General features: G+C 42.8%; 1 protein-coding gene across 1 annotated transcript; it reads left to right on the top strand.

Annotated features, from left to right (window-relative positions):
- Nucleotides 1-10,060: 10,060 nt before the first annotated feature.
- On the top strand, nucleotides 10,061-10,572 carry LOC136488815 (uncharacterized). Its single transcript, XM_066485624.1, has 2 exons — nucleotides 10,061-10,103; nucleotides 10,148-10,572. Exons 1-2 carry the CDS (start codon nucleotides 10,061-10,063, stop codon nucleotides 10,570-10,572), a joined length of 468 nt encoding a protein of 155 aa, XP_066341721.1.
- The last annotated feature ends 4,922 nt before the right edge of the window (nucleotides 10,573-15,494 follow it).

Below are 15,494 nucleotides of genomic sequence, written 5' to 3'. Positions count from 1 at the left end.
TGTGAAGCATGCATACTCCGCCTATGTCGAAATGGCTTGAATTTTTTTGATAAGCATGTACACTCAAATTAAGACCCCACACAGGATCTGAGGTTTTTCTGATATTTTTTTATTATATTTTCTCTGTGCCGAATGAGACAAATGAGGGTGAATTTCATCTTGGACCCAATAGATTTTTTCATCCACCTCCACAAAATTCTTATCCCTAGGCACATTAGAGCCTGTATAAAAGTTTGGCACCATTCCGGATCTTTTCATCGGTAGACTCAGTCCAACCTATAATTAAATGGTGTCGTCGCGCTGAAATTCAGTTAAACCTCAGAAAGTAGCAAACCATCTCTCAAAAATCCCAAACTTGGTGTTTCCTTCACACATGGCACGTGCAAGCCTGAGAATAATTTTGAGACCAATACGACACCAGAATATATATTTCTAGTTGCCCAATAAATGTTACACGAATTACATGCATGACAATAATTAAACACACAAAGCCATACATATTAAATTAGAACCCAATTAAACTATGACCTTGAAAACCTAGCTAAATAAACATTAATTACTATCAGAATCACTGTCGGGATCGGTCGGGCCACGCACACTAACATGCCTCTGTAGCCATATATGGTAATTGATGTCATGGATTATGTATCCGCTTGTATCGATGAAGTCCAATGCCCGTATGAGTGCACTCTCTCATGCCTCACAATACCGAAAGAATGGTCGGCCATAGATGTAACCTACTGAACGATCACTGCCCCTGTTAGTAATCCTTATGCAGTAGTGGCGTCCTTCTATAGTGAGCTGGCCGAGGTTTCCATTACAGAAGTCCCAATCATACCCGAGTTGCTCCGTAGCTTGGTCTAGAACGGCCCACAAGCCACATGCAGCATAGGTAAGGTCCTAGAGCGCAATCTGCATGAGGAGAAAAAGAAAAAAAATTAGAGAATGTTATTACAATAACAAACAACAAATAACCACGACTCAGGTATAAGTGACCATTTTACCATATCCGTATGGTTGTAGCTCGCAAACCATTCGCTTGCTTGCGGGACGGGAATATCACCAGCATTCAAAGCAAGTGCCTTGAAGTGCGAGAAATCAGGCACATCATAGCAAATACGTCGAAGTGCCTCTAAATAGATGCGCACGGCACTTAATTGGGCGCTTATCACGTCCAGGCTCTGTATTCCCGTCCCGTGGATATGGTTCCGATGATTTGAACCCCTCACAGGGATGGAAAAACTGAGTTCACATGTCCATAGCCGACCACTTGCATTAGATACCGTGTTCTCGACGATGTCCGAGATAAAGAACCAGCTAAGTGCTGTTCGCAGCCAATCTATTGGGGATATAGTCTACGACATATATGCATGCAACAATGATATTAAACTAATTACACGGATTTGTTAGCATAAAAAAACAAAAGATGTTGGAAAATATTTCATACAATAGTTGGAACAGGGAACCAGTGGAATGGCCACATTAGGAGCGAATGGCTCATCGCTAGGGTGGAAACCTGGTTCTTATGGTGGGGAGACGTCCGTTGTTCATACCACCTGATCGATAAAATGCAAAAAAAATATGAACATAAAATATATGCACAAAAAATTCTTCCAAGTAAAATGTGGCAACATAATTAAATATAGATCGAATGCAAGGAATAAGAATATATATAAATGTAGAATGCAAAGAAACATGAATATAAATATATATCAAATGAATATAGATAGAATATTGGAGAAGACAACATATCAATACCATTGAAAATGCAGGAGCCATGACCAAATCACGTAGAGATAGAGTGGATGTCTTGAGAACTGAGAGTGAAACATGAGAAATGAGACTGAGAGAGTTCGTGGGTGGGTGGGATAGATGTATGTGGCCAACAGTTTGTTTTATATAGGGGGCATGGACATCACTGCTGGTTTTTAAATAGAACCAACAATGAAAGTTACTATCACTGCCGGTTTCTAAATAGAACCGACAGTGAAGGTGCATATGTGTAAAGGATATATTTATTTAGATACTACAGTGGGAAAGTTTTAACAACAACGATATATTTATTTAGATAGTAATAAAATACATCAATAAATTACAAAAAAATTAGAAATAAGTTACATATACGATAACAAAGACCTTACACTAAAATTCCATATACGATAACAAAGACATATTTGCATACTGGTCAATGTTACCATCAATGTGTATCAACACATTATAATTTAACCACCTTAGTAGCAATCTTCTAGCCCAACTAGGGTCAAACAACAACACTGAGGTGGTCTACGAGCTATACTGGTTGGAGATGATAAGGTGGCATCGATGAATCCATGCCTCTGTTGTACATGGCCTTTTTCTCGGTACAGTCCAGAGCACATCGGAATTCAGCTCGGCACCGCACCGATGAACCAATGCTGCTCTAGGACAGGAAATTGCCGAGAGCACACCAGGTCTCTCTAGACATACAGTCCAGAGCGCACCACAGCGGATGGCTCTGTGAACCTCATGGCATCTCTAATCTTCGGCGTTGCTCTATCTTTAGTAGCATTCTTCTAATACCTCATGTGTGCACCATTTTGGTGGACTACGATGCATAACTGATATATGTGGTTTGTTGTGAGAGGAAAATACTATATCATGGTTGATAAGGCCTGGCTGAAACCAACATGCATGGAGAGGCTAACTCCTGGTCGAGGGCCATTTTATAGGGGCTAGCAGTTGTGGTACATTTTTATTTCTGAACTAAAGTTGTCGGGGTAGGTGGGAGTAGTGTTTCAACTGTTATGGTCATGGGAGCACTGTTGGCATGTGAGGAGCATCTACACATCACTATCGGTTTTAGTTTAAAGAACGACTGTGATAGAAGCTATCACTGTCGGTTTTAAAACCAAAACCGACAGTGAAGGGCCCTGTCGCCATCTTTTAGTAAAAATATAAAAAAGTTTGGCCCGCCTAGATTTCGAGCACTGGCTCGTAGGGTCGAGAGTGCGCGGCCTTAACCGCTTGAGTTAGGATAGGGAGTTCAGGTTAGAATGGTTTTATTTTTTTTCTTTTATCCCATCGTAATGCACTACTAAATAATAAATGCAAAATCAAAAAAGTTTGGCCCTGCCTAGGATTTGAGCGTGGGTCTCAGAGTACAGAGTGCACGGCCTTAACCAGTTGAGCTAGGATAGGGAGTTCAATTAGTTTGCTTTTCTTTATTTATTTATTAATAGAAATAATACAGTTAGTTTATATTCTAAAATAACACAAAAAATTATGTCTTGATTATTTAATTCTATGATAATTAATTAATGGTCTATAATTATCAAATAATAGTGTTTGTGAACATCATCTTAATATTTGATTACATAGTCAATAATTAAATTATAGAGATGCGCACAAAATATAAATTAAATATTTAGTGTGAATTGCTGATACAACGTCTGCATAATGATTACATAGTTAACAATAATCTAACTATCTTTAGGTGCATCAACAATGAGGGCCTCATTGTGATCAATTCGTATGTAAGCAGGTTCAGTCACCCTCTTGAAGGATAGGTAGGGGTACGTTCGCCCCGAATGGATGCATTTCCTGATAGCCCCTATAGTCTTCTTCGTCCAGTCACTCCATCGACACCTGACAATCTTCCTTTTCTCTTCTAGGACTACTTTTAGCCTTCCTTTTGTCTTGTTGTCCCTTGCATAGAAGACTTGCATAACATCTCTTGCAAGGACAAAGGGATCATCTCTGTATGCGGTCTTAGTGAGATCAACGGTAGTGAACCCTTCGCTGTCAGTGTTGATTTCCTCAAGCCTGACCCATTGGCAGCAAAAAAGAGTAGCCTTCAACTGGACCGTAGGCTAGCTCCCATATCTCCTCTATGAAACCATAGTATGTCACCTGCACTGTTGCCGTTTTCAGTCGTGAGCATCAAAATGAACATTACAATTTTGGTATGTGCTCTTTCCATCTTGCTTTTTGTGTAAAATGTGAATCCATTGATCTCATACCCTTGGTACTTAAGATATGTACTCGAAGGCCCCTTGGCTAAGGCATCCAAGTTGATTACCCAACTTTATTCCAAGCAAGCGACAGTCGCAACCAGTTGACAAATTCCTCCTTATGTTTTTTATCCAGCCAAGCCTATGACCTGCTTGGATATAGAGTTTGCAGCGATTGCCTGTGCTCATCAATGTATGGCATCACAGCCTTCGGCTTGCATGGAGAACAGCAAACTGTGCTAGTCTAAAATAAATAGGGTCAGTCTACTATAACAGATTTCTCCCTGATTGTTCCTTTACCACAGTAGTCTTCCCTCGTGATGATATTCTGGAACTCTGACCCTTTTGATATCTAGATAATATGTGCAAAACTCAATGGCCTCCTCCATTGACCATCCTTCAACCATGCCCCTTCTGGTCTGAAATCTGTTCCTAACATACCTCCTAAAAACTTTCATCAGTCTTTCGAAAGGGAACATCTGATGCAGGTACATTGGGCCAAGGGCTCTAATTTGGTCAACAAGATGAATGAGTAGATGCAATGAGATATCAAAGTAAGTCAGTGAGAAATGCATCTCAAGCCTAATGAGAGTTTTCAGCTATGTCCCACTGCAAGCTGCTCTAGCAGTGGACACATCAATGACCTTTTTTTAGATCAGCATTGAAGAACGAGCAAAGCTTTATGATTGGGGCACAGACCTTTGGAGGGAGGATACCACGTAGGGCAACTAGGGAGCAGCTGAGTCATAATGACATGACAGTCATGGGCCTTCATAGGGCCATAGTTGAACTTGAGTTCTCTCATGTTCACTAGCCTCTTTGGGTTCGCACAGTAGCCCATCAGGGACTTTGAGTTCATTGAAGAAAGAAATAAGCTGCACGCTTTTCTTCCTTCTTCAATGTCCATGACGCAACCGGAAGTTCAAAATGGCCATTCTCTAGCTCCACATGGATGCAGCTCCTTCCTGATTCCCATGTGTTGCATGTCCAGGCATGTGGCTAGTGAATCCTTCGATGTCCCCCTGGTGTCCATCAAGGTGTTAAGAGTGTTAGCGCACACATTTTTAGTGATGTGCATGGGATCAAGACAGTGGCGTACACTCAGAAATGGCCAGTAAGGTAGTTTCCTAGAAAACCAATTTTTTCTTCCAAATGCTCCCATCAGGCGCTGCTACTGCATTGTCCCCCTTCCCAAGGACAACCTCCAGTTTGTTGAGTTCTCAAAATATCGCAGGCCTATCTCGATATTTTGGAGCTAAGCATTTCTCAATAGTACCAGTTGAAATCTTTTCTATTCCTACGGTAAGGGTGATCCTTAGGTAGGAACCTATGGTGTCCCATATAAACTATCTTTGAGTTATTTGGCAGATTTACCGCATCGGTGTCGTCCAAGCACTCGACACATCTAGTATAGCCTTTTGTCTTCTCTCCGAACAATGAACCTCGACCTAGCAGATCGGTGATTGTAGCGATAAGTACTCCCCTGATCGTGACATGTTCCTTTTTGTACTCGTCCCAAACATCTAGGCACACCCTTTTCAAACATCTCCACTAGTTCATCGATCACTGGTTCCAGAAACACATCGATGTCATTCCTAGGTTGTCTTGGCCCTTGGATCAGTAGTGGCATCTGGATGTACGACCGCTTCATACAGACCCAAGGTGGAAGGTTGTATATATACAGAGCATCACTGGCCAGGTGCTATGATTGCTTCTAACATAGTCGAAAGGATTCATCCCATCTATGCTCAAAGCAAACCTAAAGGTACCTTACCTCTCCACCGATGTCCTTATAGAATATAGTATTGACAGTCCTCCAGTCATGCCCATCGGTGGGGTGCCTCATCATTGTATCTTTCTTACGCTCTTCGCCATGCTAGCGTAACAGCTTCGCTGACTTTGCACATGTAAACAACCTATGCACCCGAAGAGCTATAGGGAAATACCAAACGACCTTTATGGGACCTCCTCTAGGTCTTGGTACCCTCATCTGACTGGCCCTTCCTTGTACCATGGAGCTCCACACTTGGGGCACTTGTCCAAGTCTTTGTATTTTTCTCCACGGTACAATATGCAACCATTGGAACATGCGTGGATTTTATCAACCTCGAGGCCGATGGGGCAGATCATTTGCTTGGCCAAGTATGTCTTTTCTGGCAACTCATTTTTTTCTGGGAGTATTTTCCTTATTATACCTAACAACTGATCGAAGCCTTTATCGCTCAATCCGTTTGTCGATTTGAATTCTAACAGCATGATGTCAGGCTTCCAGTTTACTCATTGGACAATCCCTATACAATGGTGTTTTGCCATCTTGTCTCATTTTCTCTAGCTTTCTCAGCTGTCTTTCACTAAGACATTCGGTCTCTACATTACATAGCAGCTGAGAAATGCCATCGTTATCCTCGGTGTCATCAGCTAGCGTGTTCCTAAACACATTATTAACTATGGGCATAGGTTCCGTGTTGACTACCGGGTTCCTCAGTCACCATCGTGGATGGCTACGTCAGGCATTTCCACATCATCATCGTTTTCCTGCAGAACATTCACACCAATCTCGCCATGCATAGTCCATATCTTATAGTTTGACATGAATCCCCTGGTAAACAAGTGCGATCGTATAGACTCAATTTGATGAAAGTTCCTTTAATTCTTGCAATCTTTGCATGGGCAGAAGACAGGGTTTCCATTCCCAGCATGGGCTTTGGCATCAGTGATAAACTAGCTGACGCCATGCATGTACCGCTTGTCCAGTTCGGGACAGATGCATCCACTCTCGATCCATCTCTGCATAAAAAAATACTGAGACAGTAATTACAAAGAATTAATAAGAAATCGAGCTTCATGAACAAGAATTGTAGCTCGAAAGTACCATTTTTGGAAAACATTATTGTACACTAATTATTGGAAAATTGAAATTGGTAGCCCCGGTCCTGTAAATTGAAAATCGTAGTAAAAACAATTATTGCACAATATTGAAGAACAACTATTCTACTCTACTTCTAAGAACTAATTATAGCATCACATACTAACAATGATGATCTTGACCACCATGGAATAATTAGCCACGAATTTAAATGTGTTCATAGACACCAACCTTTTGGATGATGGATTCATCACATTTTGAGCCTTGCACAAATGTCCAATTGGAAAAGTGCTCTCTAGAATGAAGAAAGAACTAGAATGAGATTCAAGCAATGTAGCCATCAAAACAAAGATAATTAAGCAACTAAATTAAAGGAGTGGATGTTTGTTACTAACCTTAAAGCAAAAAGATCAAGTTATTCTTTAAAATCCAAGCGCTAGCTTCATGGTGAAGAGCAGCCACAACAATGGAGGGAAGAGCCTAAATGCGCACCTCTGTTCTCGGGATGGAAGAGAGGAGGAAGAAGAGGACGGCTGCAGCCTTTTTGTGCTGTAGGCTTATCACCGTTGGTTCTTGGCTAGAACCGACAGTGATAGAGCCCAATCACTGTGGGTTTGTGGTTTAAAACGGCAGTGATGAGTAGCCGCCAAAATACTGCCGGTTCAAGCCACAAACCGGCAGTTATGTGGTGCTTCACTACCGATTTTAACCCAACCCTAATCATTTTCTCATTTTTGAGCTCATAACCGGTAGTGAAGGAACATCACTGCCGGTTCTCACAAATCTGGCAGTGATGAGGCTGGCAGTGATGTCCAAATCTGACATAGTGGAATTAATAAATGTGCTTTGGTGCATGCTTACTGGGCGCCTTGGGGTTGTCACTAGAGAGAGAAAGAGCGCAGAGGAGTCAGAACTCGAGGAGTGAGACTACTTGCTCTCTTCATGGGAAGACGCGACGTGAGCATGTGTATGAACAGGGACACACGAACGAGCGGGCAGTGAGTAATTATGATGCGCTGCTTCGATTAGATTGCACTGCATGCGTGCTTTGACCTAGCATAACCATGCTAGGATAGGGTTAGGTGGTGTTTGGATAAGTGACTAAAATTTAGGAGGTGTGTCGGGAGGATGTTGCATGGGGTGTTCGGATACTAATAAAAAACAAATTACATAATCCATCAGTACTCCATGAGATGAATTTTTTAAGCCTAATTAATCCATCATTAGGACATGTTTACTAGTAGCATCACATTGTTAAAACATGGACTAATTAGGTTTAAAAGATTCGTCTTGCAAATTAGTCGCAAACTATACAATTAGTTTTCGTAATTAGTCTATATTTAATACTACATATATGTGTTAAACATTCGATGGGACAACGACTAAAATTTAGGAGGGCAACCAAACACCACCTTAATAGCCAGTTAATCGCGTGAGTTACCAGTGGCCCGGCCAGGTTATTAGGTTTGAAGCCTTGAGCTGCTTTCCACTACAAGAATTTTGGCTTTACGTGATGTTTTGATTTAGTCACGGACAAGCGAAAACGCATCACAGTTAACTATCGATGACGGTCCAGTGAAACATCACCTATCCCGCGTCATACATTTTTTTGGACCGAAATAGAACGTCATAGGTTGGTTTTTTGGATCGTCATGGATAGACCGGAGGGTAACTATAGGAAGAGGCTATGGTGATGAACTGAACCGTCATGGTTTTGCTGCCACTTCAGCTATTGCCATGTCATTAGGCTGCCACCTTGCCACATCATCAGTAGGCTTTTATGGCCTATTTTCTTCAATTAGGCCCATGTTTTGTGTATTTTTTTAGATTTAGTTGGGCCCATATTTTAGTACACACTATTGGGCTAGCCCAATTGCATAGTAGAATTGGCCCATTGTGGCCCATAACATATCAGCAAAAATTCAAATTTAAATTACACCAAATTCAAATTTAAATGGACATCAATTTCACATTTAAATTGACGACACATTCAAATTTAAATTCACATGATTCACATCGCCATAGATGACCACAGATCATCACAGATAAACATAAATATGCCAAGGTCCCATCATCACACATACATCTAAATATAGTTACATATGAAGTTTGGCACAACAAAGCATGCATCAGGTCAAAGACCATGCTGTAGTTCACAGAACAGCTGCAGTCACACATACATCTAAATATAGTTCACAAAACATACATCCATCACCAAAAGCCATGCATGCATAGGTCAAAGACCATGCTAAGTCATTCACAGGCACATAAGTTCATAGCCATGCATCAATTCAACCAAAAGACGCATCCACTTGTCCACAGCGCAGCATCCATCGCCAAAATAAGCAACCAACAGCAAAGTGCACCAGCCGATAACCCAAGACAACCTTACTGTGTTGCTTGGCATCCTAGAACCATGGACATCAAAGTCTTGATCAGTGCATCAATGTCAGCTTGCCTTTTCTTCGACTCCTCTTCTTGCTTAGCCCTAGCTGCTTCTGCCTCCTAGAATTTCTTCATCATTTCTTCCATTTGCTGTTGTTGAGCCTTGACAACCTCCCTAAGATCACTTGATGTTTGTTTCTCCACCACCAGTTCCTCTTCTAGGTCATGCTCAGCACTAACACGTGTGGCATTGCTTTGGAGCCCCACATTTACAAGAAACCTGTTCTTCTTAGTTTTCTAAACAAGAGCCTGAGAGACCACATCAGTCACATCCTTTGGTTGAAGACCATCATCTACAGGTTCATTCAGCTTCTCCTCTATTTCAGCCTAGCAGCATAAGACACATAGATAGGTCAATGATCATGATATATGAACCTAATGTATCATCAGATTGTGAACTAAGTATGATTTTACTTACAATAAGAGATTGAACTGCAAGAGCAAATCCTTTCTTTTTGCTGTAGTGCATCTCTTTCAATAGTTCTAGTGCATTTGGTGGTTCGTTTTTGTACTTGTCCGCCTGAAATTTTTTTTGAAAAGGACACTCTAAAAAACTGTTGCTGATTCTATGTATTACTAACACAGATAAAAGGCATTAAACAAACTAAGTTAGAACATTTTCTAGATTTTCTAGTGTTAGTGGCATAACTAATTTTGCAACCCCAAGTCTAGTATGCAGTGATATAATTTTGAAAACCAAGCAACCAGCAGCAGATTTTTGTTGCATTGTTGTTTCTAAAGTTCTATGAAGACCTGGTTGATGGGAAATGATCGGATGAGAAGCCTAAAAACATTCCAGACAAGCCACTGAACAAAAAGATAAAGTTTGAGGGCTCTAATTCTTCAGATGATGAGGATGAAGACCACTCTAGTGAGGAAGCCGACAATGGGATTGGGAATGATGTGGAGAAAGGTGAAACCGCTCCATCTGAGAAGCAACAGGAGGTGCTTGATACATCTGATACCACGAGTAAGGACAATACCACTCCATCTGAGAACCAACAGGAGGTACTTGATACCTCTACCGCGAGCAAGGACAATGAGGAACAAGCAGTCACTGCTGATGAACCGAAAGAAAAGAAGCAACGTGTGGAAGATCCTCCAGTTTCTGAGCAGACCGTGCAAAAAGAAACTACTGATAAACTAAAGGAGTCCACTGATAAACCAAAAGAGTCTAGTGAAAAAAATATTGATGATTTAATTGACGAGGACCTGAAAGAAATAGGGGACAGGAAAAAGGTATCTTTGCTTTCTGGTGTGGTTACAGCTTAAGATATCTGCTACAGTGCTCCTCTATTATGGTATAGTGCATATAATTTATACCAAAGAATAAACTGAAGTTTCTAGCATTTTCTCCATAGTTGAGGATTGATTGATCCATTTATCTTTTCTAAATTTTGTTCTTATTAAGCAGGGCCTTCAGCATAGGAACTTAGGGATGCTTTTAAACTACTGTAGACTTGTCCATCCTTTTACTATTATCATACAAATTTATACTATAGATCCAAGTCCCATAGTGACCCTTAGGATACTGCAATCAAATATTCTCTTGCTTAATAATCTTCTCTAGCTCAGATTCAAAATTTAAATTTAGGTTGTACAGGATAAAATTGTTTCAGGCATGACTTTAGAGGTTAATTATTGTTGTATCTAACAAATCACTTTATACTAGATTTAATCTTATTGCAACATCACTGAGTTGCATCCCAGGTTGTTCCTTCTTAGCACCTGTCTTCCTCTTCTTTGTTGTTGTCTTCTTCAGCAAAGAACCAATCAAACATACAGAATGGGAGATAAACATTAGATGCAATTAGCAAGCAAAGCACATATTAAGATTTGACACTATGGAATAACTAGCACCTTAGATGATAAAGTAGGAGGTTCTAGGTCATCATCACTTAGATGGGCAACCCTGTTAGCCTCATCCTCACCATTGTACTCCGAACCAGAGTCTTCTCTGTCCTGCTGCTGCCGCTTTTCTGGGGAAATAGTAGTGTTCGCACACAGTTGAGTTAACACAGGAAGTCCTAGTTTCTACATGTATGCGTTGTTGCGCATACACTTTCTCATCCGTAGGAGTAAATAAGGATTGATCGGAGCTTCTGCAATGAGAAGGAACAAAGAGTGCAGATGTCAGCATGTTATAGTGAAAAGACCTCATTTGTAAACTAATTTATATTGTGAGGAGCATGCAGATTATCTTTCCTACCAGGACCCTCCATTACTAATCTCACACCGACAAATACCTTAAGCTGACAATGACTATTTTTAATTAAAGGAGAACGCAGAACAGTAAACAGTGGTGATTCCCAGAAACAGAGATCACCCAAAATAGAAGCTGCATGAGAGACACTTTACCAAAAATAGAAGCTACATGAGAGACACTTTACCTTCAATCGGGTTTCCCTGCCATGGCCTTTTCGAATTCACAGCAGCAGCACCTATAACAAATTAACAATTCAGGTTAAAGAAGCCCACAGATGTTATCACTCTGAGAAGGCACTGCTAGTAGTAGCAGCAGAAATTGACGAGGATCTTGTGGCAATTTAGTTCAGGGCATCAATCCCAAGCTTTTCAAGCACATCCACAATTCCACATAATAAACCAAGAGGAGAAAATATTAGTGAGGTAACCCAGCAAACATCCCTCCCCTGATTTCCCCCAATTTTCGCTAATGTACAGAAAGAGTTTAGCCAGTGGTGAACCATTTCCTATATGTCCATCACCTGCCCCAATAGCACACTGACTCTACAGCAATGTACGTCACCAAAACACGGAGAAGAGGAGGGACAGCTCCATCTCATGGGGCACATGCGACCACATCCCCCTCTGCCAAAATTAGATCGCCCAAAATAGAAGGTGTAGGAGAGACATTCACCTTCAACATGCTCTCCCCGCCGTGGCCCCTTCACTGGTTTCCTGCCCCTCTTCTTCAGCGACATCGGTGGTGCCTACGGGATGGTGGCGGTCGCGCTCAACGCGCTCGTCACCTTCACCATCGAGGCCACGCTTGTAGGCTGTTGGACGACAGAGCAGGATGGCGAAGTGGCGGTGGAGGAATCGGTGGATCTGGAGGCTGCAGGATGGTGGAGCGGGGCTAATGGACGGCGGAGCTACGGGATGGTGGAGGCTGCATGATGGATTGGGGGGATGGTGGCGGTGTTGGCTGGGCGAATTGGAGGATTTGGGGGGATTTGGTGGCGCCGTTGCCTGCGAGACGGTGGAGCCAGATTATATATGGCGCTGCAATATTACCAAAATATCCCCATCATTTCATTTGTGGGATGCATGGATGGCAGGGCATAATGGTAAATTCGTAGCCAAATATTGGAGGTGGGAAGGCCGCTCGCCGCGAAATTTTCAGAGCGCGCGCGTAATTTTTCCAGGGCGCGTGTCTCTGTTCAGGGTGCCTCTTTTTTTTCTTTTGTTATTTTTTTCTTAGCTATCGAAATAATAAAATAGTGCTAGATCCATACCAATCGAAATTAGTTGAGGCAAGATCTCTGGAGGTGGGCGGCGATGGATCCCCTGCAGGGGGGCTTGACGGAGCCGCTGCCGTGGCTGCTTCTCGGTATCGCCTTCACCGCGGCCACCGCGCCACCGCTGACAGCAACCGAGACGACCAGCGTGGATAGGGGCAGCCGGCGCGGACAGGGACCACAAGGCTGGCACTAACAGTGGCGGCTGGCGAGGACGGGGGCAGCCCGCGTGGAGAGGGATGGCCGGCGAGGACAGGGGCGGCGGGTGTTGCACACCTGATGGCCGGCGTGGATAGGGGCGACGCGCACTCGGCGGCCGGCGAGGACAGGGTCATGGTCTGGACACGGTCTTATGGTCTGGATACCTGGACACGGTCTCTAATTTGTTTCAGAACTATCCTAATTTGTTTGCCACCGGTCAAAAGAATAAACATATCACTAGTATACACACATGAATCAGTATCCAAGTGGTTAGGTCCAGCTGTTGTGATCAACATGTCCAAGGTTCAATTCCTAGCACCGGCATTTTTCCCCCATTTACCTTCCTCCCACCTTCCCTATTTACATCTCTAACCGACAGGTAGGTCCCACCAGCCCCCCTGCCACTCAGCATGACATGTAGGAACGATGTGGACGCTCACATCACAATGACACGTTGGATGTTGTATCTGTGACCTTCCAATAAGTCCGTCATGGATGACTAAAATGATCCGTGACGTCCAGTTATGACGATAATTTAGTCATTGGTGGCTACCAAGAATTGTAAGAACCAAATAAAGAGGCAAATAAACAACAGTTGCACTCACTGCCATACAGACCTTTTGATCAGTTGCACTCACTGCCATTAGCCATCACAAGAGGATGTTGTTGCTGTGGAGTACAACTGAGCATAAGTGTAGAATGGAAGGATAGGTAAATAAAGAAGAAAGCACAACAACAAAACCATCAAAATAAGAATAAGGTAGCCACCTCAAGTTTGTTTTATGCATCATAGGCCTTTAAATCCCACAGTTACCACCAGAGGTATAAACAACACAAATAGGCAACTACTTATCAAATAAAAAGTAGCCAACAGAGGCTACAAATAGTTTCTTACAATACCAAGATTAGCTCAATAGCCAAGGGCTCAAATGTTCCCAAATCCTTGCCTATTGTTAGCCACCCTCCTAGGCAAACTACACCATCAAGGTCAGGTGTCAAAAGAACAAGCAGACTGCACAAAAGCTCCTGTTGTCAAAAGAAGAGAGAGTGGGTGAGGGGGCGGGGGTGGAGGAACTATACATCTCTACAGTCAACCCCCTCCTGGCCTTCTAGCCCTTCATATGTAGTGGAACTACACATAGTAGTTTTTGGCCAGGAAGGTCCTAAGCCAAAGGGCCCTGTGGGCATCACTCATGTTCACAAAGCCCCTGCCTTGGGCCTTGTTGTCTAGGAGGAAGGTGTAGGCAACAATAAGTGCCTCCTCACTAAAGCCAGGCATCTCCATCACAGCAAGGTACAAATTAGCATCAACATGGGCAGGTCCAGTCTCCCTAAGAGCATTGGCCACATTGTTCACAGCATCTGACATGTTAGTCAACATGTGCATCTCCTCCTTAGAGAAGGTCCCTCTCTTCCTCTTTGGGCCAGCAGCTGAGGAGGTAGGAAGTAGTTCAGTGGCCTTGCTATCCCCTCCCTATTCACTGGGAACTATGGTGTGGGTCAAAGGAGGACCATTAGCCTTGGCACCAATACTGTCAGGCTGGTTCTACCCTAAGGCTTCACCAGACCCAAGTGCAAACTTGCCTGTGGCCATGGCATTAGCAAAGATAGCCTCCATCTCAGTGTAGAACCTAATAGGGCAGTTAAGAAACTCTTCATCTTTAGGATGGTCCTGCAGAGTTGGGCAAATGTAGTTTAAGAAAGGCAAATGTAGGTAGTCAAGGCAAAGACAAGATCAAACTACTACCTTGTAGTGGCCAAGGTAGTGCTCTTGCTCAAGCATAATAGCATGAGCCTGGTCATCCCAAAGAGCACCACTAAGGTCCTTCAACTTGCCCACCCTAGCCCATTTCTACCTCCACTTCCTCAAGTGGTTGTACACTTGAGTTGGGCTAACAACCTCCCCATAGAACAGCTTGAGGGCTTTGGCCACAGAATTCACATCTTTGTCCTTGAAAACCTTGTCAGGCCTGCTACCATCACTAACAAGGGCAGCCATCCTCCTTAGCACAAAGCCAGAGGTGGTGTTGGTCCACCTCATTGCTCTCACAGCCCCATTCCTAGCTACAGGAGCAGCAACAACAACAGGGTTTGCTTCACCTGGAGTAGCACCAGCACCAGCACCAGCTGCAATAGGGGCAGCAGCACTAGCACCAGCACTAGCTACAACAGGGGCAGAACCACCATTGATGAGCTGCTCCATCAATGAAGTACCAGCAACAAACCCACCCTCAAATGCACCTAAATCCATCCTATGACTGGCATGTAATGAAATCAACAACAGAATTAGTCAAGAACAGACTGACAACAATATTAATAGTTGTATGAATAAACAACAGACTGACAGATCATGAAGAATAGAATGATTCAAGAACAGACTCACAGTAAGATTAACAACAGAATGAATGAAACATAAAATTGGTCTCAGCTTTGTCTACCAAATTATTACATCACCATGACACAAACATGAGTTCCATAGCAGGGTACAGAAGCTAAATTCAAGAACATATTACA

The sequence above is a fragment of the Miscanthus floridulus genome, chromosome 10, assembly GCF_019320115.1.
Source record: "Miscanthus floridulus cultivar M001 chromosome 10, ASM1932011v1, whole genome shotgun sequence".
In the NCBI taxonomy this organism is placed as follows: domain Eukaryota; kingdom Viridiplantae; phylum Streptophyta; class Magnoliopsida; order Poales; family Poaceae; genus Miscanthus; species Miscanthus floridulus.
The sequence above is the reverse complement of the archived record's forward strand: the minus strand, read 5'-3'. Positions and strand labels throughout refer to the sequence as shown.

Bases quoted from the DNA above. Each gene is read 5' to 3' on its own strand.
- LOC136488815 (XM_066485624.1), top strand. From the start codon at position 10,061: ATGGGAAATGATCGGATGAGAAGCCTAAAAACATTCCAGACAA. The intron at 10,104-10,147 runs GCCACTGAACAA...CTAATTCTTCAG, and splicing joins CCTAAAAACATTCCAGACAA to ATGATGAGGATGAAGACCAC.